This window comes from Strigops habroptila, chromosome 8, assembly GCF_004027225.2.
Source record: "Strigops habroptila isolate Jane chromosome 8, bStrHab1.2.pri, whole genome shotgun sequence".
Classification (NCBI taxonomy): domain Eukaryota; kingdom Metazoa; phylum Chordata; class Aves; order Psittaciformes; family Psittacidae; genus Strigops; species Strigops habroptila.
This window is the reverse complement of record NC_044284.2, coordinates 36,793,179-36,819,639: the sequence shown is the minus strand read 5'-3', so window position 1 is coordinate 36,819,639 and position 26,461 is coordinate 36,793,179. Positions and strand designations below refer to the sequence as shown.

Here is a 26,461-nt window from a genome sequence, read left to right as displayed (position 1 = left end):
ACCAAATTATGAGGTACTATTTGCTTTTTATCACTGTTCCCAAAGTAAATGTTTATCTTTATCCACATACAAATTTGAGATGCCTGCAGAGATCTTCAAGTCCAATATATCCTACACTTGTCGTCATCTCAAACTGTAGCCAAGCACGTAGGCAGCAAACCCAAATGAATGCAAAGATGAGAAAGGGGAATGGGGAAAAGTAAACCTTATTGAGATTTCTGTGAACTTGACTATACATCAGAAAAAAGAAACAGCAGGAGTAGTGCTGCTGTATTTTTACTCTGATGATAGTACAAGCGGAAGAAATAATACCCTGCAAAGGTCACTCTTATCCTGTTCATCTGTGACAAGCTGATAATCTGGGATCTCAGGAAACTTTCTTCAAAAATCTTCATGGACATGCTCTTATCAAAAGGATTAAGATTTAATACATACCAGCAGATGTAACCAATTCAAACATCTGCTAATCGGAGCACTGTCTGTTTGCCGCACACACTGGCTGGGGCTGATGAGCACAGGAAGGTCTCCCCTTCTTGTAGAGAAATCCAAACATACATGAAATCATCTGTTGGCTATGCCTCCCAACTCACACATATGTGGCTGAACATCTCTGCCCTGTGCACGCTCCTCAGCTGGCAGGCGTGCCAGGGATGGCGTGACAGACGTGTGCTGCTCGCAGCCAGCACGCCCGCAGTGGTGCTCCTAGAAAGCTTCAACCTTGGGACCATCTAAAACACCACCCCTGCAGGGTGGGAATGTCACTCTGCCTTTGGAGAGGGGAACCACAGGAGGAAGTTTCCTGGACACTGAGGCTTTGCTTCTCAAGTGCTGGGAGTAACCCACTGAAATTGCTCCAGATGGGATGCTTCCTTTTCTACTTTAAATAATCCACCTGGATTTTCCAAAATTCCTGATACCTGTGACTATGGCAAAAGTGTCACAGCCTGCTGAGAACAGCCCTCACCACCAGCCCTGCGGTGAGCCTTCATGAGCTACCGTGCTACTACAAGTGTTGGGAGCTCACCAGCTTGATGCCAGCTTGGGCACACTTCTGAGGCACTGTTGACCCTCTGTATCCATATGAGCCATCCAAGTCAGTGAGGATATGGTGGCAACTCACAACCTTCATAAAAAGCACTGTAGGACATGTAGCTCTGGAGTAGTTGGATGGTCCTACCAAAAGGTCATCACCACTTCATGACGGACTGGGGATGCTTTCTGGTTTCAGCAGATATGCTTACTCCCGTTGAGCCCTTCTGTCCCACAACCAAAGAAATTAAAAAGTACACAAAACCCAAAATGCACAGACATCAAGTGAACAAATACAGAGAGCCTCTTGCCATTGGGAAAGTGCTGCCTGGCTACCATGCTGTGCTGCTGGACTCAGAAGCCTCTTTGGCAAAGCTGCACAGATGTCCACAGATTAAATGTGCTCAGACCAGCAGAAAGAGGCCTGGGCATTTTTATTTACTTCAAATATCATATCTGAAGACAGCAGAAGCTAAGCTATCAATTTAAGGCCAAATTTCCTTAAAAAAGACTCAGCACCATTCTGAACACCTGAAACAGCCAAATTCCACTGAGTCCCATAACTGAGGAACTGCAAACACTTAAACACTACAGGAGTGGGGAATTAATTCAGAACCCACTGATCTTAATCTGCTTGTACCCCTAAATATTCTTTCTTAAAATAAAAACATTCCTGATAAAAAACCAGGATGCTAGCAAATACTCCACAGACTGTGCTTGAAAAATCCTTTTGGTGCATACCAACCTAAGAAACCAGGCTCAGTAATAAAAGGAACAAGGAAACCAGACTCTGAGCCTAGACTAGCAAATTTGCATGGACTGTTTTGAATACAGATTTAGCAATCTGCTTTTCGCAGAGCCCGTATGTCAATTCCACAGCCCAGACCAAAAGCAATCATAAAGCTCTTTTTCAATGCTAGAAGAATGTACTGCTCTTTGCTGAGCAGGAGGCCTTATTCATGGTTGGAGATACAGCTATGCGTAAACAAAGATAAAACACCTGAACTCTTAGCTGTGCATTCCTGGTGCAGCCACAAGTGGGGCACTATAATTAGAAATGCACATAGAAGAGCACTCCTAGGAGTCTTCAGCACTCAACATTTTGCCTTGTTTCTTGTTTGCCATCACTCAGCTGAAACTGTTCAATCCTGCCCCATCACTCTGCAAGAAAATATGTCCATTGCCTTTTCACTGGTTTTGTTATCCCCAACTGGTTGTCAAAAGAAGTGATGGAATAACAACCAACACTGTCAAACATTTAAATCCTTTTTAAATTCCAGTCATTAGAAGACATTATTTACCAGTATGTTTGGAATTTAATGAAAATGTATCACTTTTTAAAATTTAATTTTCTTTACTCCTTTATTGTTCTGCAGCTCACACTGAGAATGAGCTTCTTTTCCTTGAAAATATTACTCATTTAGGCTGAGAGTGTTGCATAGTGGCAGATGTCTAGTACTGGGCGCAATGATACAGAGGCAGGGACATAGGAGTGAATCCTTAGATACTTCACCTAACTTTGCCTTCATTTTCTCCACCTGTTAAAAGATACAATTTCTTTCTCTTTTTCACTGTGTGTACAACCACATAACCTAAAGGCTCCAAGACCAAGGTTCCAAGTTGCTGGATGCCATACGTGGGTAGTAAGAGGCAAATCATACTGAAGAGGTTGCCAAGCTAAAAGGACAGAAGAGATTTTGAGAGGAAGCAGAGTAGAAATGCTACATTCAAGGTCATTCAGCACAGTGGTGGTAGCTAGGAATCAAACAGGTCTCCAACAGGTCTCCAGTGTGCCAGCCCAGTCCCCTCTGGATCAAGCTGCCTCTGAGAGCTGTACACAAGTAGATTTGATCTTGACCACCAAAGCATGGCCTTTTTGCTTTTGAAATACTCCATAAATTTGGACCACCCACTATTTGCTTTTTAAAAAAGGCTAATTACCCTTGGACAAGGTACACCTTACTACCTGGTACACCTCACTACTTGGTACACCTCCCACAAAGTCCTATTTTACCAAACAGACAATCTGTTAGAAATCCAGGATAAAACTATGGAGTTTCAGCAGGTAGGTGTCCAATTCTGGACAAAGCAATCAGCATTCAATACATAATTCACAGCAGGGTAAAAAAATCCTAAGATTTCATATACTGCTATTTCCAGTAAACATTTATTTTAAACATTTATTTTATGGGCTTAAATTTTGTGGGGTTTTTTTTGGTTTGGTTTTTTTTTTTTTTTTTTCTTTTGCTTAAGGCCTTGCTGCACTCATCTCTTAAGCAAGGATTTAAGCAGAATGGGTAAAAATTCAGGAAAATATCCTTTAATAGAGAAGCCAGATGACCACAGCATTCACCAGGCCCCCTAGTCGGAGTTTACCCAATTTAGGAATAGCCCCTGCTCCCATCCATGGAAATTATGCACCTAAATGCCTTGTCTATACAACCTCCTTTTATTAGTGAAAGGCATAGTGGGTTCTCTGCCTCTGAGCTTTCCAATGAGTTACTGCAATTTAGAAGGTGCGATACGCGAAGAGGAAACACATTGCAGCTACATAAGAGGAGCTCTGTACTTTACTCATCACACCAGCATTTCTAAACTTTACAAAAGAGGAGGAAAGTATTAATTAGATTTTTTTCATAATGCATCTGCAGTTCCTCAACAATACCTAAGGCAAGCTCAACTATTAACATGCATTGCAGTCATGGTAATTTTGAGATCATGTTGTTCTCCCTCTCCATTTCAATTTACCGCACATGAAGGCTGGAACTGGTCATGCTGGTGAAGGTCACACAGGAAACTCCCAAGCTCAGGTGATGTTTGGTACTTTCTAAAACTTCAGCTACAGCTGAATTCCTTTAATTCAGTCTCTCCTACATCACCTCACCTGACAGGAAGCATCCTTAGATGCTGTTCTGTTGCAGCAAAAGATGATTTAGTTTTGTAATTTTCTGCTCTTTTCCATACGTGCAATTTTGAAAGAAAAACACCTAGCATTTTAATCACTTGTGACTTCTTCTGTGATTTAGTCAAAGAGACTTTCACTTGCAAGTCATGGGCTCAGCCCAGGGCTGAGGTGATGGTGATTGAAAGCTGCTTCTGACCCACATGTTGCTGATGGCGAATATGAAGTAAACTACCAATGCCTAGAAAACGTCTGCTCAGGGGACTCTCAACAACTGCCTCAAGACAGAGACAAGAACTAACCAGGAACGAAGCCTGAGAGAATCTTTCACTTTGAGGTTCAGCAACGGTGGGGTTGACTCACATCAGGGAACCACACTCACAGAAGGACCTCCTCCCACCAAACCTCTGAGGAGGAATGATCTATTCTGCTCCATAAATGATCTATGTTGCAAAAACGCTTTTCAAACTCATCACTTCAGAGGAGAGGGAAACAGCTCTGCAGGACAACTTCCTACCACCTCTGCCCAGGGAATGGGAAGCAGCCAGCAGGACCTGGGTGACACCTCTACCTTCATTTTCCAGCTCACCTGACTTGAATTAGGCAGGATCACTGAGCACAAGAGGGTGCTGCTGACCACAGGCGTCAAAACTCTCTCCCTGCCCTCTATTAATGGTGGTCATTTTTACTTCATGACAATGTCCTTGTCACCTGCCTGGCACATAAAAAAGTATTACCAGAGTGATGGCCATGTAAGCAAGGCATGCATGGTGCAGAGATGCATACTCATCCATGTCCTCAACAGCAGATCTGCTGGCCAAGGGGAATTGTCTGGGATTGACATGGGCCCACCCATTCTGAGAAGTATTCTTTCCAAACCTTCTGCACAGGGTACAAATCTCGCTGCTTCAGAGGCACCTCCTGGTGTAGTGTGTCTCATTGCAATCCTGAACTCATACCAAGGATCAAAAGAGATTCCTTCTCTGTGAATTTATGCCAGAGGATAGGGTATGTTAAATAAACTGCTTGTCATTATCCTGCTATCACTAATACTCCAGTGAAAGAGGACTATGTTACAGTTTAGTTTATGTTGCTTTAAAACTATCTTGAAGATAATATATAAAAAAGAAACCCAACAATAAAATTTTTCTTATTCCATAACAGGAGTACCCCCAAGGGCAAGGTATACCTATAAAATTATTATAACGCTTTAACTGCATAAGCACAACTGGAAACGTCTTCTCTGAAAACGATTTGTAACTCTATTTTCCTATCTGCAGCCATCATCCTGATAAATTTGGGAAGGGCATCTAAGGTGTAATCCAATAAACGTGCTGATGTTCTGAGTAAGTACCTCACAGTTTGCAGCCTAATCTATTATCCTACTATAAGACCATCAAATGACTCACCAGTTTTAATACCTAGTACAGATCAAACAAAGGAAAATATCAAAGCTTTACATTCTAGTTCCACCTTTCAAGGACTTAAGTAGTCTTTAATTACAGCAGATGACACATTAAACTCCAGCATTTTCTTTCTCTAACAGCTATAGTTAGAAGTTGCTGTAGCTGTACTTTTCACAGGACATCATTACGTTAACCCATAAATCCTAAAAAGTTTGATAAACTGAACAAAGAAAGTAGGGATTTGGTGTCAGAGATGAAATTCAGCTTCTTCTGCCCACTGGACCACACACAGTGATTGTAATGCACCAAGGAGCAGCAGCAGCACTCCTGAGTAGGAGGACAAGTCTTCAATGCCCCCACCTGAACTGTGGGCAAAAAGCCATGGGAACAAGCGTGTGCACCAAGCAGCACAGATCACCTTGAAGGCTGATGAACTTAAGAAGTTAGATCAAGTCCAAAACTTGGTCTATGCCTTCCAATCCTCCAGAAAATGAAACACACCTGAAGAACTTTTTATTTGAACACTGTGATTTTTATTTTTTATTTTTTAAATGTTATAGGTACAAAATAAAAGTGAAAAAACAACCTATTCACAGAATATCTGATCCCAAAGGAAGGAGCATCAGGAGACAGCAGTACTGTCCTCAAACTGCAAACGCTCAGCAATATGGTTACAGAAGGTTACAGAAGTTACATGCTAGAGCTGACCTCGGGCATTGCCAAGGAAAATGGTAAGTACAAATCTCTTCCAGTGTTTTGACACTATAAAGCCTTTCTCAGTAACAGAATGCATTCTTATGTGTTTGGCCCACGCAAACAAAATGAACATGGGTTATTTGACATAGTGCCTGAGCACTATCACTGTAACAACTGTCTCATTTATCGCAACAACAAAAACCCACTGGGAAAAGGACTAAATTGTATCTGGTTTATGTTGTTGCTCTTTTTGACTGGCTGACCCAAATCCGACTGTTCTTCAAGGACAAGTCTGTAAGTTTATGCAAGAACCGTGCACATGCTGCTGGAACAAAAGAAGAGTTTATCAGGAGGTCCCTGCAGAAGGGATGGAAACCACACAGGCCACCATGCCAGAGCCTCTGTGTGCAGATGGATGCTTTCATAAGTGCACAAATACGATTTAACTCTGCTTTTGCTAAGCTCACAGGCTTAAATAGAACAAATCTAAACAAACTCTAATTGCTACTTTAGTCCTGCTCCAAAGATACTGGTTCGCAATTACTTAAAAGAAATGCAATAATGAAAAGAACCAAAAAACCCACTAACCAAAGACAAGGCCTGTTCGTGTACTGGGAGTGCACAGCATCAGTCAGCTACCCCTTTGGTACTTTTGACTTCTGAGGTTTTGTTCAGGGCTGACATTGGTAAGACAAACACAACATACATATAGCTGCAGACATATCTACAGACCCATATAAGAGTAAGAAATGAGACCAGTCCTGAGATTAGGAAGCAAAGGCAGGGCACAAATGAGCACAAATACATCTGGGATGATTTTACAAGACCTCAAGAATTGCTCTTTTTAAAGTGCCACTGGGGTGTCATGCTTCCTCTGTTAAATAGATGACATCTCACCAGAACTTAAATAGCTCCACTTAAGCACTACCTAGATGAGTGACAAAAACTAGCTGAGCTGCTGTCACCCCTGCAGTCCTTGTCTAGACACAGCAGAGTAAGTGCGAATTCCAGTCTGCCTTGCTGGGCTACAGCCACCCTGACAGCTGAGCTACAATCCAAGCCACTTCATCGCCACTGATTAGATGACAAAAACAAAAGAAAACAACTTGAGACACAGATATCTGGGTCTTTCTGGCAGTGTGACACACAAAAAGTTAACAAAACAGAAAAACAACAAGGAAAAAAAAGCCTAACAGTACTTGTGAACTGAGCAGGTTTTAATTCACAAGCTATTGTTGGTGGAAAGTTGAGGCAAATGAAATACCATTTTTTGCAAGTATTTTTCTAACAATCTCCATGGCAATCTAGCAATCAGGATCAGAGGCCCTTCGCTCAGAGGTATGGCAGCTTTTGAGCCAGTGCCCCCTTCAGAGTGACTGCCCCCTTCTCTCCATTGACAGCCACATCTGGATGCTATCAGGAGGAACTGGCATGCCTGCTCGCAACAAATACCAAGCGGTTAACAAATTGCCTCCAGCAGTCAATGCTGGCCACTTTCCCACTCTCTGTTTACGCAATGTGCCACTAACCTGTTGAGCTCGAGGTTTGTAAGGAGAGCTGCTCTCTAGGTCAGCCAGGATGCTCGTCAGAGAGTCAATTTCTGCATCTAAACTGGACCGCCTCTCCTCAAGTGTCTTGCCACCAGGATTCACCTGAAAGAAAAGAGAAAAGTTCCAGTTATTTAAACCACTTGGCCTGCCACTTGGTTTCTTACTGTCCTAATAGAGCTTCTACCATGCCCAGCAATAAATAACTCTCGGGTTGCAGGGAGAAACATGCTGAAATGCTATAGCTCTCCTCCAGAACCAGCAGCTATCCTCAATCTCACAAGGATTTAGGCTACTTTGGGGTTTTTCTTAATGTAATTCCCACAACAGTCCTATTGTGTTAAATTGACTTGAAGGACTATGCAACTCAGTGTGCAATCTGCTGTCAAGGTGAAGAGGCAGGACGATCTCCACTCCCACAGATGGAGAAGATGTATTTTAGAAAGATGCCTGGCTGGGCAGCCAAAGCTGGGGACAGGCTTGAAGAACCTGGATCCTGAGAGCATCTCTTCTGCCATGTCCCCATCCCAGGCAAAGCACAAACAGTAGAGCTGCAAGCCACAGTGGCCAGCAACTGGCCACCTGCACCTATTATTATTTCATATCAATTTGTGGTAGCTGTACCTGTCTGATTCAAAACTTCTTCACAATTTTCATCTAAAAAATGAGCTCCTCCAAGGAGGAGTGAAAAAGTTCAATTCATTTCTAGCAGATTCAAGGTGAAGGGCATGATTTGTGATAAGCAATCATAAAGTAACATAAATAAGGTCCTTGTGAAGCAGGCTATTACACAGGAAAGCCCATGCCCAGAACAAGTACCAACATACAGCCAGGATCCTTTCTGATTCAAAACATATTGCTTTCTCTCTGTTTTCAAAACAGCACAGCCCCACTTGTATCCAAGATAGGGACGCCCGCTTGGAAGGGAAGAGAAAACCAAAGTTTTTGAGAAAAGCGATATACTCCACACTGAAAGTCTTTTCTAATCCTGAGTAATTTTTCTTTTGTCCTTCCATTTCTGACTTATCTGCAAATCCCCCAGACAGAGTCTCTCTGGTGTACACGCAACCACACAGCTTAGTGCAGAAGATCTCATTCGCAGCTTGACTACTACAGTAATAAAAACACTAAAGAACTACCTAACAACTCACCTAATTTCAGTTGTAAAGTCTGTTCAGACCATAACAGCACCTCCCCACAGACAATCCAGTTCTGTTTGCCTTCACTCTCACCAAGTTACTTCAATTTTCCAAGCCCAAAATTCGCCTTTTCCTTTGGCTCACTAGCTCACAGATAGTTTTTATTTAAATTTCATTTCAGAAGCATTCGATCATTACCTGTTTTACAGAACTCCCCAGTCATCAATCCAACACATAAATGGCAAATTGGTCAAAGAGAGACAGACTATGCAAAGCAGGCAGGCTCTGATCTGCCAAGCTTATACGTGCTGAGGCATTCATTAGTTCCTAATGATTAATAAATCTTATTGGATTACAACAAATTTGGCTTGACTAACAAGAAAGTGGAAGCTCCAATGTGCTTTATGCAAGAACACGTCACTTAAAAGGCTGAGAGTCAGGTTAGAATCTACTTACAAACTCAACTCTTCTTGCCTATTTTTGTCATAGAGCCAAAGTTTTTCCATCCAAACTATTGTTCAAAAAAAGAAATACTTTTCACAGGAATTACCCCAGACCATTATTCCTGGCTAGCTGTAGCCACCTGGATTTTTTAATCTGCAAAAGTACAATTTCCTTTCCACCAGTGCAGTTCATGGCTCTTGCTTGGTTCTTCTCCATCTTCCATTTGCTGGCCTATAATTACACGGCAGCCACAGGCTTCCAAGACATAAAAACTGTGATTGCTCCACTTCAGAGGATTTTTAAGAGAAGCAGCCAAAAGCCAGCCTGGAAAGGGGGGGAGATGCAAAGAGCACCCAAGGCCTCAACATTTCAGGTGATACATCAAGTCAATGGCAGGCCCACAAATAAAACCGGAGTCCACACACGGCCTGTTTGGTATTCTGATCCTGAACAGGAGGGGTAGTGGCAGATGAGAAGATCAGCCAATTTCATTTCTGCTTCTTAGCATTTCTGGGTCATATTATCCCCTGGTTCTCATTCCCCAGAACAATTATGCAATAGCTGACTAGCAAATGCTGCAGAACAAGTTGTAAGGTTGTAAAAGTTAAATGTCCTTTGGAAACCTGGAAAAATAAAATAAAATAGCATGGAAACATCTCTATTGCTTCTGCATTCTGTAAAAGATTTATTTATTCAATTAAAACGTAATCAACATAGATTAAGAGCCCAGTTCTACAAATGCTGGAGCACAATGCAGTATGATAGTGCCAATGAATAACGCTACTAATGTGTGTAAGGGCTTATTTGACTGGACTTTAACTACATTTAAGAAAAGGTAATCCTCACAAAGACAGGTTTCTGCTTGCTTTCTCTTCCCCATCTCCACAAATCTCGCATTTTTCTCCCCACAGTGCTCCAGATTCAACCAAGGGATTTGCTGCATGCAGAAATAGGAGAAAAATTCGCAATGCTAACTTTAGCAGCAGAGGGTTAAGCTATTTCTCTTCTCATGCTCTTTGTCATGACGTTGCTATAAAGGTTTTATGATATTGCTCTGGAACAAACCCCAAGCACCAGGTCCCAAGGCACAACAGGTTCGCACAGACACGGCTCTGCTCCGAGGAACCCGGACTGGTTGAGCTCATGACCTTGCAGATACAAACACCGGAACCAGAAAGAACTCCTAATTCTATTTCTGCCTGGATTTATGGCATTGTTGCAGACATATTGCTTGTGCTCCCTCCCTTTCAGCAAGCAGAATATGGAAAAACTAGTTCAAAAAGAAAAAGGATGCTATCCTTGGCCTGGCCAACATGAGTTCGACAAAAAGCAAACATAAGCCAACCCAGTTCAACAAATTACTCATTCCAGAGACTATCCACTCACGTGAACTTCTGCAACGCCTACACTCCTATCCCCTGGCTGAATCCCTGCTGTGAGGAAAAGGAGAGAAAAACAGCAGAGAGCTTCACTGCTTGGCTTGTTTGTCCACTCCTGAATTCCTGGTGTGCAGTCAGAGCAGCTGTGATGGTAATCCACTCCTGAGCCCTGTCAACCCACTCTGTTCTGATGAAAACTGGCTTTAATTTTGCTAATCCTGCCACCCAACACCAATCAGTGCCACAGGTCCCTCCACAAAACCCCAAGGGGCACCATTACAGAACATGCAGTGCAGAGGGCAATGCACGGCCTCAAAGTTTGCCTCACTGTGCTAGGAAAGGACATAAGACTACTCACCAAGCTAGAAGACATGAAAAGCACAATAATTTCCCTAGATGCCACCTTTTTCTACAACCTAGATCACCTACTCATCACATTTCACAGGTCACAGTAAGGAAATAAGAACGCTTCTCTTTTGCCCAAGCCAGCTCCTTGCAATGGGCTCAAAGAGAAGAATCTGGCTCCCAGATGTCCTTCCTAGCTCCTGCTCCAAATTCCTTTCCCTACCCACACCCAGATGCCTCTCTTTTATTCTCCGTTTTCCCCTCTCTCCATTCCCTGTTTGCTGCCATACAGCGCTGCAGCTTGGGACAGTCATTAGGCCCTGGGACAAGAGATGTGAGGTAGGCTGCCAGGCTGGCCTCTGAGCCTCTACAGGAAATCGCATTGATACCCAGTGGTGTTGCTGTGCCAGGAAAAGATGGAGGGTGGCTTTGCAGCAGTGACTGTCTGACTTACATGGATAGCAGAGCAAAAGTAACTCCAGAGTCCCAGCATGTATTTTCTACCAACACAAGGCAACGGCCAAACTCCTGAACACTTTCAGAGCATCAGGACTTTGCTCACTGCAGTGCAACTTTCCAGCACCAAAATCCACCTTCTCCCCATCCACCTTAGCCTTGCTCAAGTCTTCTCTGAAGTAGAATGAGCTGAGTGTGTTCCATGAGCATTGTGGCCAGCTCATCATCTGACAGCTCCCAGGAACGTGAGCTGTCATAACTGGGAAATACAGTGCTGTTATATATGTACAGACATGTTCAAGACAGCAGAGCTACAGCTAGACACACAACCTTCCTCATAGCATCAGCTTGCTCTGTGCATCCTGCTATCACAAGTCACTGATAACCTCCTAAGGCACAAGTGGAAGAATGGAGATGAAAACCATGGATATTAAGAAAGGTCGTAGCTAATGGCTCAAAACAAATGGGCTGGGGGCCTCCAGTGCCTTCTGCTCCTGGTATATTGTTTTTATCAGGAGCCTGAGGTGCTTGTGGAGCTATCTATGGGCTGTGACAGGTCGACACTGTTCGCATTTACACATCCAAGAACAAGGAAAAGCAAAGGCAGTCATGGAAAAGAAGGATTAAAGTAACAGGAGGAGCAAGGAAGAGGAAATTTAGGCAAATCAGAGGTAGTGAGCAGGTATATAGTAAATAAGGACTTTTGCCTTGAAAGAATTTGTTGTCTTTTCCTCCAGTAAATTTGACTGAGGTACAGACAAGGTTGCACCCACAGCAGCCACCTGCCATGCTCTGCAGGCTGTCGAAATCCTTGGATAGGCACTGAGGAGGTAGGAAGAGCAAATGAAACAGCTCTCCAAACAGGGAGTTAGCATCTCTTTCTACTGCATGGCCTCAGGCGCTGAGCTTAGACAGAGCCACAGACAAAGAAGGTTGGGGCTCTTATTTTCTATTTTAGCTAGGGATTGGTTGGGAAGAGGAGGGAAAGATGTTTGATTTTTATGGCATCCACCATACATACAAGAAGAGACTGGAGGAGTGTTAACCAGGAAGAAGAAAAGAAGTGATTCAGTCTTGATATACTTCAGGCTGGTGTTTGTGTTTAATTCCCTTTTTTTCCCTCCTTTCTCTGCACTTTCTCCAACAATACCACTGCCAGAGGCAAGATCCTTCTCAGACACACACCCTTGCCACCTCATCTCTCTTCCTGTAGATTTCCCCAAGGAATTATTTCCAGGGTCACAAAAGCTATCTAAAGCCTCAAAAGGCATTACAGTGGCAAAAAGATGCATTCTCCATCAGGAAAATGAGGCACCCTGAAGATGAGCTGCTGTGTCTATTCTCCCCTGAGCCTAAAGACAAGTGCAAATATTTTCTTTCAAATTCCCTAATGTAAATTAACAGTCCCAAGAGGCTGCCCCACCAAGCATGCACATGGAGGCAAGAGCTGACTGAAGCATTCAGGGTTAGGGGGGTCTAAGATGATTGACTGATGCCTAATCATTGTTCCAGGCACCAAGGAGGGGCTGGGAAAGTAGTTGTGCCCTTTAAGAACAGAAAGATTGCGTCTTTTGAAACAAATCCGAAATGATGGAAGATTTCAGCAGATGTGACCGCAGTGATTTCACCAGACGTGATTGTTTCAAGGATCTAATAGAAAAGAACTTCCCTGCTGTTCCATCAGGTTGAAGCCAGGCCTGAAATATCCTTTTCAGTCTTCCGATGACATCAACGATAAAAGCCAAAGGGAAGTTAGGTTTTGATTTATTTTTTTCCCCCTGCTCTTTCCTTTTTTCAGTCACGGAATAGTTTTACCTGGTTTGTGTTGCTGGATATTAACAGGACCAAAGGAAAACACTTCAAAAGTTTTAAGTGGGCTGTTCAAAGGCATCATTTGGTGTCTCTGAAACACCACTGTCATTTAACTGAACAACATTTCTACAACTCTGGCCACTTTTGAAGATCTCCCAGTAAAGAAGCAGGTGAGCCTACCCGGAAAAGGACTTAAATGGGGTGGAAGGCAATCATCTACTAAACACCAGCCTACCTTACTGCCCCAAAAAGAGCCAATAAATGTGCCAAATACCTTCTCTCAGCAAAGTTCACATCAGCACCTGTGCCACTGCAAACCACAGGAGACACAGCAGGGTAAAAGGGGGCTCCACTCCTGAGGTCCAAGCTCAGCTTGGTCACAGACCCATGGCACGGGTCCGGGGTAGTCACAGTCCCACATCCAGTTTCTCCACTCATGGAAAATGAAAATAGCACTGGGTATCATGAGGATTAATTGATCTTATCTCTGAAGCAACTGGTGTTGTAAAGAACTGCATGGGCTTACAGCTGGGGCAGATGAACAAGCAGATGAGGAAAAGTTATTTGCTAAGCACTGCTAGGAGACATCTTGCAAAACCTTAACAACCAATTTATAAACTCACTGTGGTGCAGGAGGATTATAAAAAAGACAAGTAATAAAAATAAGTAATACCCCTGCCCCCCCCAAAAAAAAGAAACAACAACCAACCAACAACACAGAAAGCAGATAAGAAGAAAGCATGCAACTAGAAGGCATCGGTCTCAAAACAATAAAAAAGGGGTGGTTTTTGTCAAACAACATGCTATCAAAACTGCAGAGCTGCTTCTGCTGCAAGACACTGTGGTTGCTATGAGTTTACATGGATTTCAAAAGCATCTGGAGAAATGTGGAATAAAACTCCACCAAGATACTTAATAAAAAAAAAATATTCTGTGCTTCTCCTTTTACATTTTCTCTGGACGCTCACTACTGACCATTTGTGATCTGATTTGGCTCTCCATAAACATTTACATGAAGCCTCCACTTGTGCTTTCTACCCACGAGCTGACACCGGCCAGGAGTCACTTCTGCTGATGGGTACATGTCAGTCTCTCCAGGCTAATAACTGCAAGTTGCCTTAGTGCCAGAGCTTGGACCAACACTGGAAACGCAGTTCTTCTCTCCTTCTAGCCGAGACAACAGAAGTTACATCCAATTGCACTCAGCCTCCTGGGACACATATGAAAGACAGCAAAGACCTTGTTGCAGTTATGAATCTGTATAACAATAAGGATTTATATTTCCCCAGAGATCAGTGTGACAGGCACTCCTCACATTCAATGGTTTGGAAAGATCCTCATCCCAAGGAGCTTATCCTCAATTGAATACCAGCCCCAGGAAAAGCAAGCAGGTAGAGGGGTAAGAGTGAAGTGCTGCAACTCAGACACAACCAAGCTCCTTCTGGCCATCAGATGAAGACAGTAATCCACCAGACCAACCCAGATCCTTAATGGACATTTCATTCTTTGCATTTGCTGTCATAGCCCTGACAAAACACGCCAGAAGACAACCAACTGCTGTCCAAGCCGTCCAGGCTCCAGCTGCAATTTTGCTGCAGGACGGCCACAATTTCACGTAATTAGAGGGTTGGATCCAAGCTGTGGCCATGCTGACCACTGGCCTGTGGAACAGTGGCCTTTGTTCCATCACTGTTTAATAAGCTACTGCCCTCTGCACATCCTGAGAGGGGCCCCAATCCCAAAACCAAGGGGCTGAATGCCACCAGTGTAGATAGGCAGTGAATTATCACTGGGCAGAGCCCAGAACTGTGTTCCCTTCCAAACATCTCCTGCTCCTAACACTGGAGAAAAGCTTTTGCCACAAACACCCATGGTTTGTTCAGACTTCTCAAGACCACAGAAGAGGGTCTGTCCCTGAATATTAGCTGAGTGAGCAGAAACAAAAAAGAATGAAGCTGCATCATAGAAGTTTAGCCAACAGACTCCATGGCCTGGAGCATGCAATGCTGAAGCACTGGGTACGAGACCAGCAGCAGATGACCTCGGTGGCTGTGATGGGACATGAACAATAGCCCATAAGTAGATTTGCAACAATCTCCGTCCCATTGCCACCCTTGAGGACAACGGAAGGCAATTATGTGACAGGAGTAAAGAGGATGCAGCAAATAATTAATGAACTCAATGAGATCCACCTTGCAGCCCAGGGGTGTGCTTGTAGGTGCCCTGAAATTGGAGATGCCAACACAGAGGTCCTGTGCTGTCTAGTCCCCTCAACCCCCATCTGCTCTACCTCAGGATGGTGTTTTATCCAGGTCCCTGCTCCCCGCATCACAGACTGACACATCTACCTTGGACATTCAAACCTGCACTCCTCTCTTTCATGTTCCTGACCGCTGCATTTCGCTCATGAAAGGAAGTCCAGGTTGGCTAAGTGGAGCTTTTGAAACTGCTGAAAACCAGTAACCTGACAAATGCCGTTCAGTTGACTGGAGGAACTTCGCAGTGCGGGATAGCTAGTACATGGAGAAGAGGCACCATGATCCTCAAGCACATGAAAGCAAAAGAATGTATTTGACAAGGAACAGTCAGGGTATGAAGAAAGAGGAGGAGTCCCATGAGTTGACATCTGCTAGAGTAGCAGACCTGATGGTCCTGATAGTTTACTTAACATGTTTGATCAAAAGCTTTGGGAGTCTTGTCTGTGTTAAGTGCTACCAGATGCAAAATCTGCAGCAAGATGAGAAGTATAATAATAAACTAAGGAGGCACATAAAGTTATTTGAAATCTCAATGGAGAAGATGGGGAGAGAAGGGGGAGAATAAAACCAGTTTATTTTTCCATTAAGGCAGCTCAATATTCTCCAGGTGGAGTTACAATCACTCATTCTTGGAAATTCAAATGAATTAGTGAAACATTCCTGTTCATCAGCAGAATATACAATATAAAGTGGATTATATCAATTTTTAGTTTATGCCTTCTACAGGACAACACTACCTCTCTACTCATGGGGCAGGAACAGCTGGCCATGAAATCCTTTTGACCCAGCATGACTTTCACTGACTTTAACTAACTTTACAGCAGCAGTGAATATATCCTTTTTCTTTTAATTAATGCAATTACATTACGAGTTGTTATTGATAATTATGGTGACTGTTAAAAGTTTCCCCTTTCTTTGCCCACTCCCCCGCCAACTTGAAATCTGCTCCAATATCGTCACAAATTAATGTTTAATTAGCCATCAAGCAGAGCTGATGTTCCCCTCAGAGTATTGTTGTTTGCAGAAAAACTGAGAACTAAGAGGAGATATTGGATATTTCATCATCTGCCTCCAAGGGGAACCATAACTGAAGACTAACCAATTACCCCAATAGATTTGCAAAGTTTAACCAATGTAGAAACTAATAGCTCATTAAATGTCCACTGCAATAAAGGAAGACCTTCCCATTGACTCACACGACGTGGATGTTACACTTCTAAAAGATCTCATGTTGATGTCCAAGAGCAAAGACTCCCTTCATCTCCATATCCTGTCCAAGTTGTGATCTTCCTCTTTTCCTTGTCTGGCATAAGAGAAAAGAGGAGGACGGCTCCAACGGCACAGGACATGTCTGACAAGCCGTGAATTACACACGCCTACACAGAGGGTAAGCTGTCACACCCAGCCCCCCAACTCTGGATTTATATTCTATAGGGGAAAACCACACCAAACATCAGCTCTTGCCCAGTGCCGCGCCATCCCGGAGCAAGGAAAGCGCAGAGCTGAAGGTGATTTTACTCTTTTCAACAACTCTGATGAGTCTGGCACTGAAATACCGTGTCCAGTATGGAAGGCAGAGTTTTAAAAACTTGAGAGACGACCCAGAAAAGCAGAAACAGCTGACAAGGAGACACGTAGAGAGCTCACTTGGTTTCACTTATGAAGGAGATTGAGTAGCTTGATAGCAATATCTAAATAGCTTCGCAGAATAAAAATGCCAAATACCACAAGACTGTCCAATCTAGCAAAATAGAAAAACATGCAGCAGCTGGGAAGCCAAAGGCAGGGAAATTTTATTTTAAAATAATACAGATATTCACTTTTGTGTAATACTGCAGGTAACTAAATGCTAGAACAAACTTCCAAGATTTCTCCATCACTTGATACCTGTGGATCAAGGCTGGATGCCTTTGGTCTCCCTGGGTGATCAGACGAAGCTTTATGATCTGCGATATGCAGAAGAGCACAGCTGACAATTTAATGGCTCTGCCTGGCCCCCACATTGACAGAGGTGAGAAAGCAACAGCACTGCTACATTCATAAAGATCTACTGAAATCACTTTGTGTTTGTACCACTTTAACTGGAAATTAAATTTGCATGAACAAACTCTATCCCACACAAGACTGTATATTGTGACAGTTAAATGAAGAGCTTTTTAAAAGGGACATGTCTCAGGCAATTTTAATCAAAAAAGATAGGTTTTGTTAAAGCTACCAATTTCAGAAAATTAAGGTTGACTAAAACTGTTTTTAAAAACTCCTTTTGGAATTTAATCACATGTTGGAAACCCATATGCAGCTGCTTGTGTCACCTGCAAACCGGCTCTATAAAACATAAGCATATGCTTAATTTTACACGTGTGCTTAAGTTCTATCAACTTTAATGGAGTTTAAGCATACAGTCAAGCTTCTCTGAATTTGAGAAAGCATTCTCACAGCATGGGCTGTGAAGCTATTAGGAAACCACCACCGAAAAAAAAGTAGAATTAAAATTGGCCAGTCGATTTTCACAGCCTGAATAAGCTCCAAGTCCAGAAGTTAAACATGTAACATACTTCTGAATTTGTTTGCTTGTTTTGCTGTAACAGGAAGGGGTGTCCGCCAAAACATTTGCAAGGATTCAAGAATCTCCAAGGGAGCCTGGCAAAATGTCAGCAAACTGGATGTATAAAACTACATGAAAGTCAATGGCTTGGGTTTGGCTCCTGCAGAAATGAGTCATGTTAAAAACCTACTATATGTCTCTCAAAGTTGAGAAGAGGAAAATCTGGACTCTGCTTCAGTCCACACACTTCTGGGGCAGTTGATGGCTGCAGTCCACAGTTTGGAAGACTTAGCTGGGCAGACCCTGCAGTTCTGATTCACCGAGGAAGGTCCTTGCCTTCAAAAAGTTTGCAATCTCATTTTCCAAACCATTAGGTCCACTTTTACCTTCCCTTCAAGGCTGCCAGATGTGTGTCTGGTATTTGATTTGGTTGGATGACCATGGGTTTTCTTTCTTTTTTAACAACCACCTCCTCATTTGGACACCTTACCTTCTACATATTTCCTAAATGAGAACCTCAGCTTAAGAAAAAGGACCTGAATTACACAGAAAGCTGAACAACAAATAACTTGTGCTGGCCAGAGACGGCTGCAAAACCTTGCAGAGAGAATCCCCAGCATGCAGATCCCTCCTGGGTGGGCTCCAAGGTTTATTTTGATACCGTGTATATACAGATAAATGAATGCAGATAAATGAAAAGTTGTTTTTCAATAAGAATTCACACATCAGAAAATGTGGTGTCCCCAGCACACAATAGAACTCTGGAAAATATCTCTTAATTGTATTTTTGCTTGGGATCAGCACAGCCACAGAACCCAAATGGGATTTACTTCTGCACAGAAAGTATATTCCTTACCTAAACGTCTTTAAAAGGCTCACCTGACCTTCACGCAGACCAAACACCGCTTGCAGAGGGCAGCCCTACCACTCTCTGTGGGAAGTGCTGATGCCCGAATGCCTGCACAGACCTCAGCAGTGGCATCTTTTGGGAACATATAGAGGGGTATTGCAGGGCAGAATCAAGGGAATTTACAGAGACAGAAACAGGGCGAGGATGGGGAGAGTGACTGAGGAGTGAGTGTAGTAACAGAGATGAAGAGGAAGGCTAGACCTGGGACGTGACAAGACATGAGGCTGTTTCCATGGCAAAAGAGATGCGGAAATGAGAAGATGGAGAGGAAAGGAGCTGTAGCTTGTTGAATGAGAGGAGTTTGTACAGCACCTCAGGCAGAGCTGTCACTTACTGCCTTCACCAACAGTTGGAATTGCTACAACTTTCCCAAACATTTCTATTTTACTTCTCACACCACTAAAACCAACACTAAAAATGCCATATGATGTTTTCCAGATGCTCTTTCTTACCTGTTCTTTGTGTGTAAAAGCTAATCTTTGTGTGTGTCCTGCATTTGCATCAGCAAATCAAAACTAAAAAATACAATTGTGGGAATGGTCCTGCAAATATAAGAGTTCAATGGCAGAAGATACTTAAAATCATTATTGCCCTGGAAAAAATTCTTCTGGCTATAAAAACATTTTTCATTGGTATTTCTACCACCTTTCAGCTTGCTAGGTCACTGTGCCGCATGCTTTTTACAGAGGCAACATTTTCTGACAACAAAACCACTATCATGGCAGCTGAAGCTGTTTTTCCCGTGATGGAAACTAAAAAAAAGATACAGGAACCTGCATTTCAGCCACTTTCATTCTTGGAAATCAGATGCTCTCACAACTTCTCCATATCCATGTCGTCTTACCACCAGGCAAAATTTGCATCAAAAATGGGATGAAGTTTGCCGTATTCTTTGAACTACTCCAGGGCTGTAAAACTGAATTTAGCCAGACAACTGGATTCTCCCATCACTATAGCTCTATTTGCTTTCACCTTGTTTGACCAAAGCTTATTTCTGTACTGCACAGCATCACAGTACTTGAAGCACCAAACCCAAGGTGGGAATCTGACTCATTTGCTCTGTTATGTTCCAGCCTACCACCATGCCCAAGCTGCATGGAAAGACTTTGACTTTCTAAACCACCATCTACCAATTCCAGCCAGCTTCATAGCAAAAGCGTAATAATTTGTCTCCTGCAATTTTTAGAATTCCTTCTTGCTACTGACAGTCTGTTTGTCTTAGTCTCACCACTGTATTACAGTTCCTTAATGCAACACAGGCTACCCAGGATTTGACACAAGAGTAACTGATCCTGCAAGAGATCTTTTCTAGAACCTGCTAATCCAACAGAAGATTTCAATAGCACTCAGAAATTATGAGAGTAGAATTTCTTCAATACTGATTATGTTATCTCACACTCTTCCATCACACAGCTCATCTGCTTTGATGGGAGAATTCCTACATCTTCATTATCTTTTTATTTTCCCTCTGCTTAAATAATTCTACCTTAGATACAATGATGGTTTTGCATCATTTTTGTCTGTCATAGGCCGATACTAGCTCTGACAGAGTAAAATTGCCTGCTGCTTCTGCTTGCTTTCCGTGTCTCCCATTCATTACTACTTCCCACATTCATGTCTCTATTATTCACGGATGGATAATCCAGGTTACAGATTAACCTCTGTTCAGGTGCAACAAGTGAACCCAACTCCAGCACTAGCAGTGTGAGCATCCCACAAAGATGTACCCACATGAGTCAGGAGGTGCCCACCAGGGCTTGTAACCTTGGGCACAGCACTGTGGGACCACAGCCCACTGTTTGGACCGAAGCCCGTACATGTGCATAAGACTGCCCAGTGTCTTAACCAGAGATGGTTTTCCTGATCTCTCAACATCACAATCAGCAACATCTCTGACCTTTTTGTTTCCTCTCATAACTTTTTAGATAGTCACCCTTATTTACATACGATCTGTATTAGGCTTTTTGCTTTCTTCTGCTCCCTCACTTCATCACCAGCTGTATGGAAGATTATCAAAAGCAGCTCTGTTCCGTCTCTGAAAGCACATCCCAGCCTCAGTCACAACCTTCCTCCCAATGAAGGCACAAGTGTGCACCAGTGCAGGTCCTGGCGCATCCTGTGTGCTGTGTTACTATATTAAACAATAACATAACAAATATATTAAATAACACAGTAATAAGCATGATGAAAATAATGAGCACAGTTAACTGTTTGGATCCTTGCTTCCTTTGTAGTGCTTGCCGAGAGTTTAGCTATTAAAGGCTGCATTGCATTATAACATTGCCAAGATATTAATAGCCAGGCAGAGAGATGAATGGCAGGCTTACATTGCACAATTAAAACTTTTCCAGTTTACCCTTTCAGTAAAATTTGTGGTTTATAATAAGCATCTTTGTCTATTCTGAAGAGAGTAAGGATTGGAAAGTTACATAGCTAGGAACAGAGGTTCATTAAAGATTTAAAATAGAATGTGGTTTGGCATTGTAAAACAAACACGCGTATAAGATGGGTTGCATCAAGAGCTGCCTTGAAAGAAATGCTCAGTATTCCTTTTCTCTTGTGATCCTGGATCTACTGGTCATGCTATCCACGGAAAGGGATAAAAAAGCAGCAGGAAGGAGGTCTGCTCTATATCCCCACTCATTATGCATTTCTCATACATACATATAGTGTTCATATATATGTGCATACAAGAAAAACGTGCATTTTATCTATCACGTATCCAGATACTCAACATATACAGACATTGTATTACTGATTTTGCTCACCTTAGCACCTAGAAAGTCCTATTATAAACAGATATTGACCTGTAGAGATCCAGTGAGCATTCAAACATGTAGAGAGCATACATGTTATTTGTTCAAGTCTAATTGAGAAAGCAGCACATTCCTGTTTCTCAAACACATGAGGAAGGCAGAAGAAGGGAGACACATCAAAAGCATTCCTACAAAGCCAAGGTTTGAATAAGAGGGTTAACATTACCAGGTAATTTATTTGAACTGTTGGACACGGCTTCAATTTAGATAAAAGGCAGTTGCTTATCACATGGATTTTAATAAATCAGGTTAGGAGTCCCAGAAATCTGCAAAAGCTGGATCTCGAATGGCAAGCGATACACACAGACTATGGCTTTATTTACAGAGCCACTGAGAGCTACTGATGCTTGCCTGGAGCCAGGCAGCCCTGCCAGCAGCGAGAGCTGCACTGCATTACCGATGTTCCTCCTCAGCGAGCACCTACACCCAGGCCAATAATCCTGATGATTAACAAAATCTAGCACTAGAGGGAGGCTGAACACATGTTCTGCTCTCTTTGGCCTTTTCGGCTTCTCCAAACATGAAAAGGCAGGCAACTTAAAGCAAACCTAGCACCCAGGCAGACCCCAGTTGCCACGCTGTTGAGCAGGAGATGTGCTATTTAAGGCAGCACCACTGTAGACAAAAATCAAGCTTTTTCCTCTCCAACTATTTGCCTATATGTGCACCCAAAATTTAAAATAAAAAGAAATAAAAAGAAATAAAATTCCTCCATTCTGGCTGTTTCCTTAGCCGGTGAGTCACAGCCCACAGAGAGGCACGACCGCCGCCACTCTCCAGGAAGGAGCCTGGCAATCTCCTCCGTAACAAGAATGAGGCTCTCACTGCTCGTATCTATCAACACGTCCCCACCTTTTCCCAGGCGTGAGCACTGGGTAGAAGCGAGCCAGGTCTCCTCTGAACAGCCTTGCAGAGAAAGGTGCATTACTCCTTCAGGCCATGTTTCAGCATTTCTCTTTCCAAAATTCCTTGGCAATAGGAATTTGAGCCCTTCGGCTGATTTTCTGCATATTGCAACAGGACAATACAACCAGTGAATCCAGTAGGTCTGAACATGGGAATAGTTCCCTGCCCACCGTACTGCAGCCTTTCTGTGCATAGGTGGTTCTAACAAGAACTGTTACACCGAACTATTTTATATTTCATTTCATGCAACTGTTCAAAACCTCATTGTTTCTTCACTCTAACCCCCATCCTAAAGTGCTTCTGCAGATACTCGTTGGTATATCCCAAATTCTTTCTCATTCATTCACAGTTCTTACAGTAATGTAGCAGACAGAATTGCTCTGGGACACAGGAGATGTAGGTCCTATTTTTAACTTACCAGTTGTCAGCCTGGTGACCTACGCAAAGCGCTTTCCCTGCTTCAGCTTCCTTATCAGGGAGAAACTGGTAATTCTTTTGTAAAGGGTTTTGCGGCATGTCAATAAAAAACACACTGATAACAGCCAAGGGTTGTTGGAAAAGAGATGATCTCCTGGCTGAATACAATCCTCTCCCTTCCATGTTGCAGTAGAATCTAGGGTCCCAAATGAAAATGAGACCCATATTGCTGATGCAGCACCTGCAGGTAATTACAGGCAATTCGTAAATGCATATTTTTGCCAGGTGGCCCTTGGCAGGTCCGCAACTGAGGGTCACATCTGCTGGCCACATCTGCTCTGAGCCACCCAGGTTCTGCACCAACATAAAAGCCTGGGCTCTGAACCTCTCCTTTAAGGAGAACTGGTTGTTTCAAAGCCAGTGGAGATCTAAGCCCTGGTGATAATGCTTATTGAGATGCTCCCATAGGATGTATGGCTCCAGATCCAGCCTTCCCAGGGATGGGATGAGAGGTAGGAACCGGCTTTTCACACCACTGTGCACAGTCCTCATCCCTGAGCAACCCTGCTGGGCAAGGAAGGAAGAAATTACCAGTGCCATGAGCAAGGGTCCCTCTCTGTGAGCAAACAGGGCACTCAAGAGGTTGTTTATGAGAGATTTTCACTTTTCCTATCCTGGCCTGGGCAGAATGCCTGTTTTGAAACTAGAAGGTAAAAAAAAAAAAGTAAAAATCTGCCTGCCTCCCTCCCAGATCTATCTATTTCCCTTTGACAAACAGTGATTTCATTTTTCTTCCCATCCAGGATTTTTTTTTCTCTTTCAAACTGAGCCCAAGCCAACGTGGCAAAACCCTCTTTGCTCATGTCCTTATTTGTCAAACACGCCATCACCGCACCCTCACCACCATTCTGGGAACAAGCCGTTGCCTTTGCCTGCTGACTTCAGCTGAAGAGGAACTTCCCAATACAACTCTCCCCCAACCCAATGCACTCTTTTTTAAAATAAATGTTTCCTTTTCTCTTTCTTTTTAAAGCAGTTGATAAGAAAAGAGCTTAAATTTCCTCCTGTTTTCCTCCCAAGCCCTGCAGTGAACCAGAATATGATGTATCGTGATGGGAAAACAGAAATCACAAGAAACTGCCAGATCTGCTGCAAAGGTATTTCACGACCCAGGCCTCTGATTTCCATCAGAGCATGAACACCTCAAGGGAAGTCACATACTAAAGTACCTTTTTGGATCTGATCCTAAGTGGCCAGTTCCACTGTCCAAATAGATTTCAAGAGATAAACAGGTCTATGAAAACTGGGTATTATTATTTTAACTGCTGCTCTTAAGCTACAACTTAAACTGTAATAATCTGTGCGGCTTTTAGCTGTCTGCTAACAGTAATGCACAAAATGATAATAAAGTAAACATATATATTCTGCTTCCCCAATCAACTTAACACCTAGTACAAAAAGCTTTACCTGGAACCACAGCACAGGTATTTCATAAAGTGTCATCAGGACTCTGCCATCCAGAGACAAACTTCTGTTGTAGAGGGGCTGATTTGCTGAAGCAGATAGATCTCAAACTCTGGAGTAAATCTGGAGGTCTTGCACCAGACCTGCAGGGGCAGAACTGCCCCAGGCAGCAGCCTCAGATCTGGTCTGTGCCTGGGAGATGGGTCGTCTGCTCTAGCACTTAGATTTAGCAACAGAGAAACTGAGGCATGGAAATGAAACGGCCTAGTATTGGAAAGTAGAATCAGGCAAGGCTTTAGTTTGTTGGAGCCAGATCCAACACATGCTCATGAGACCTCTGCCTTCAAGGCAACTGTGTCCTGAGGGCTGGGAAAGGATTTACAGCAGAAGAAACACAGACACCATTCATTCTGCTCCTTCAGCATGGGAACCTCTGTCTGGAGTTGTGAAAATAATCATGTTCAATGCACAAAGGCACCAAAGTAGCTTTCTCCACCACCACCTGCCTTTTCCCCTCATGTTTTGGGCCTTCTATCTTGTGACTTTTGTTGCTCCTGCAAGATAAGGAGCTGATTTTGCAACATGAGACGCAGCTGACTCCTGACTTAGCCCTGGGTTTTGTCTACTCCTGATCTCCTTCAGAGGATGGAAGGGAAAAGAAAGGGGAAAAAGGTGACAAGAGAGCACAGATTAAAGGAGGGAACATGTCTGCTGCACAGGGTACATCTGGGCATGCTGACAGTCAGGAGTGCGGGGGTACAAGTGGTAGGCTCACCTTCCTCTGACTAGGATTGCCACGTGAAGAAACCTCACTCTAACCAAGCTCCTGCCAAAGCCCAATGCTGTGAACACAGCTCCAGCCCCAGCTTCCCAAAGCCAGAGAGAAAGGGTGTGACAAATAGCAATTTCATGAGCTCAGCAGGAAAGAGCCATCCCGCAGGGTGGTTCTAACAAGATGCACATCCCAGTGACAGCCCTGAGTGGTTCAGGCACCTCTTTGGACCCACTGCAGGAGGGAGGCATGAGGAGCTGAAGACATGAGCCCCTTCCAATAAACACGGCGAGGTCCCTTCCTTGGGCAATGCAGCAAGGGGGAAGCCTGACACGGGAGATGCACGTGAAGTGCCGTGACCCCTTCCCGCTGCCCAGGCTCCTGCACAGGCAGCCATGCAGGCTGTGCCCTGCCCTCACCAGTAGCCTGCTGCTCCACTGCTTCCCAGGGCGGTCTGGAAGCTCCTTTGCTCCCACAGGGTCCACTCAGAGAGATAAAAGACAGAACAACACTTGCTGGGGAATTACTTCATTCCCCCAAGGCTGGGAAAAGCCATGCTCCACACTTGGCTGATGTCCCTGATGGCTGCAGCCTTTCCTGGCAAGGGAGAACGATCCTCATTAACCCCTTCCCTCTCAAAGGCTGCTTATAACAGTGAGCCCACTGCAGGAACAGCTGAGACTTTGTGATAGCATCTGAACATCTTGCCACAGGCAAGAGATCACACAAAGCCCATGAGGAGGGAAATGTTTTCTTTTTACAGAGGCACAATGCTGATGAATTGACTCTAGAGTTTATGATGGGGCCAGGAACTAAGTCAAGTCTCTTGAATCCTGTTTAATGTCTGTTCACTAGCCTATTCTCATGTTCAAATCCATCCAGGGACACAGGACTGCCACAGCCCAGCAGGGTCATCAAGGGCAGCCCCATGGCTGTGGGTATGTGGTTAGACAACTCTCACCAGCCTCAACCCTAGATCAAGCTTGCTTCACTCTCACCACTCCTCCCAGAAGGCTCTTACAGACCTTTGCAGCCTCAGTGCTTAGAAACTTTCTAAACACCAGTATGAAGATACTCCTGGCAAGCTCAGACCCTCCTGTTCCTGCACCAACACTCACCCAAAGCTGAAATAGCTGTTCTTCTCTGTCACTTACTCCCCAAGTGTATTTCAAATTTGCATCCATGTCTCCTTCTCAGCCTTCGTTTTGCTCAGCTAAC

The 26,461-nt window shown here is 43.6% G+C and overlaps 1 protein-coding gene across 11 annotated transcripts in view; it reads right to left on the bottom strand.

Moving 5' to 3' along the window:
• LPP (LIM domain containing preferred translocation partner in lipoma) overlaps window positions 1–26,461 on the bottom strand; it is a 344,655-nt gene that overhangs the window by 158,386 nt on the left and 159,808 nt on the right. For all 11 annotated transcript variants that reach the window (XM_030495193.1, XM_030495197.1, XM_030495189.1 and 8 more), the window contains one exon: window positions 7,563–7,685. In XM_030495193.1, the coding sequence (XP_030351053.1) occupies window positions 7,563–7,685 (123 nt within the window). The remainder of the gene's footprint in view (window positions 1–7,562; window positions 7,686–26,461) is intronic.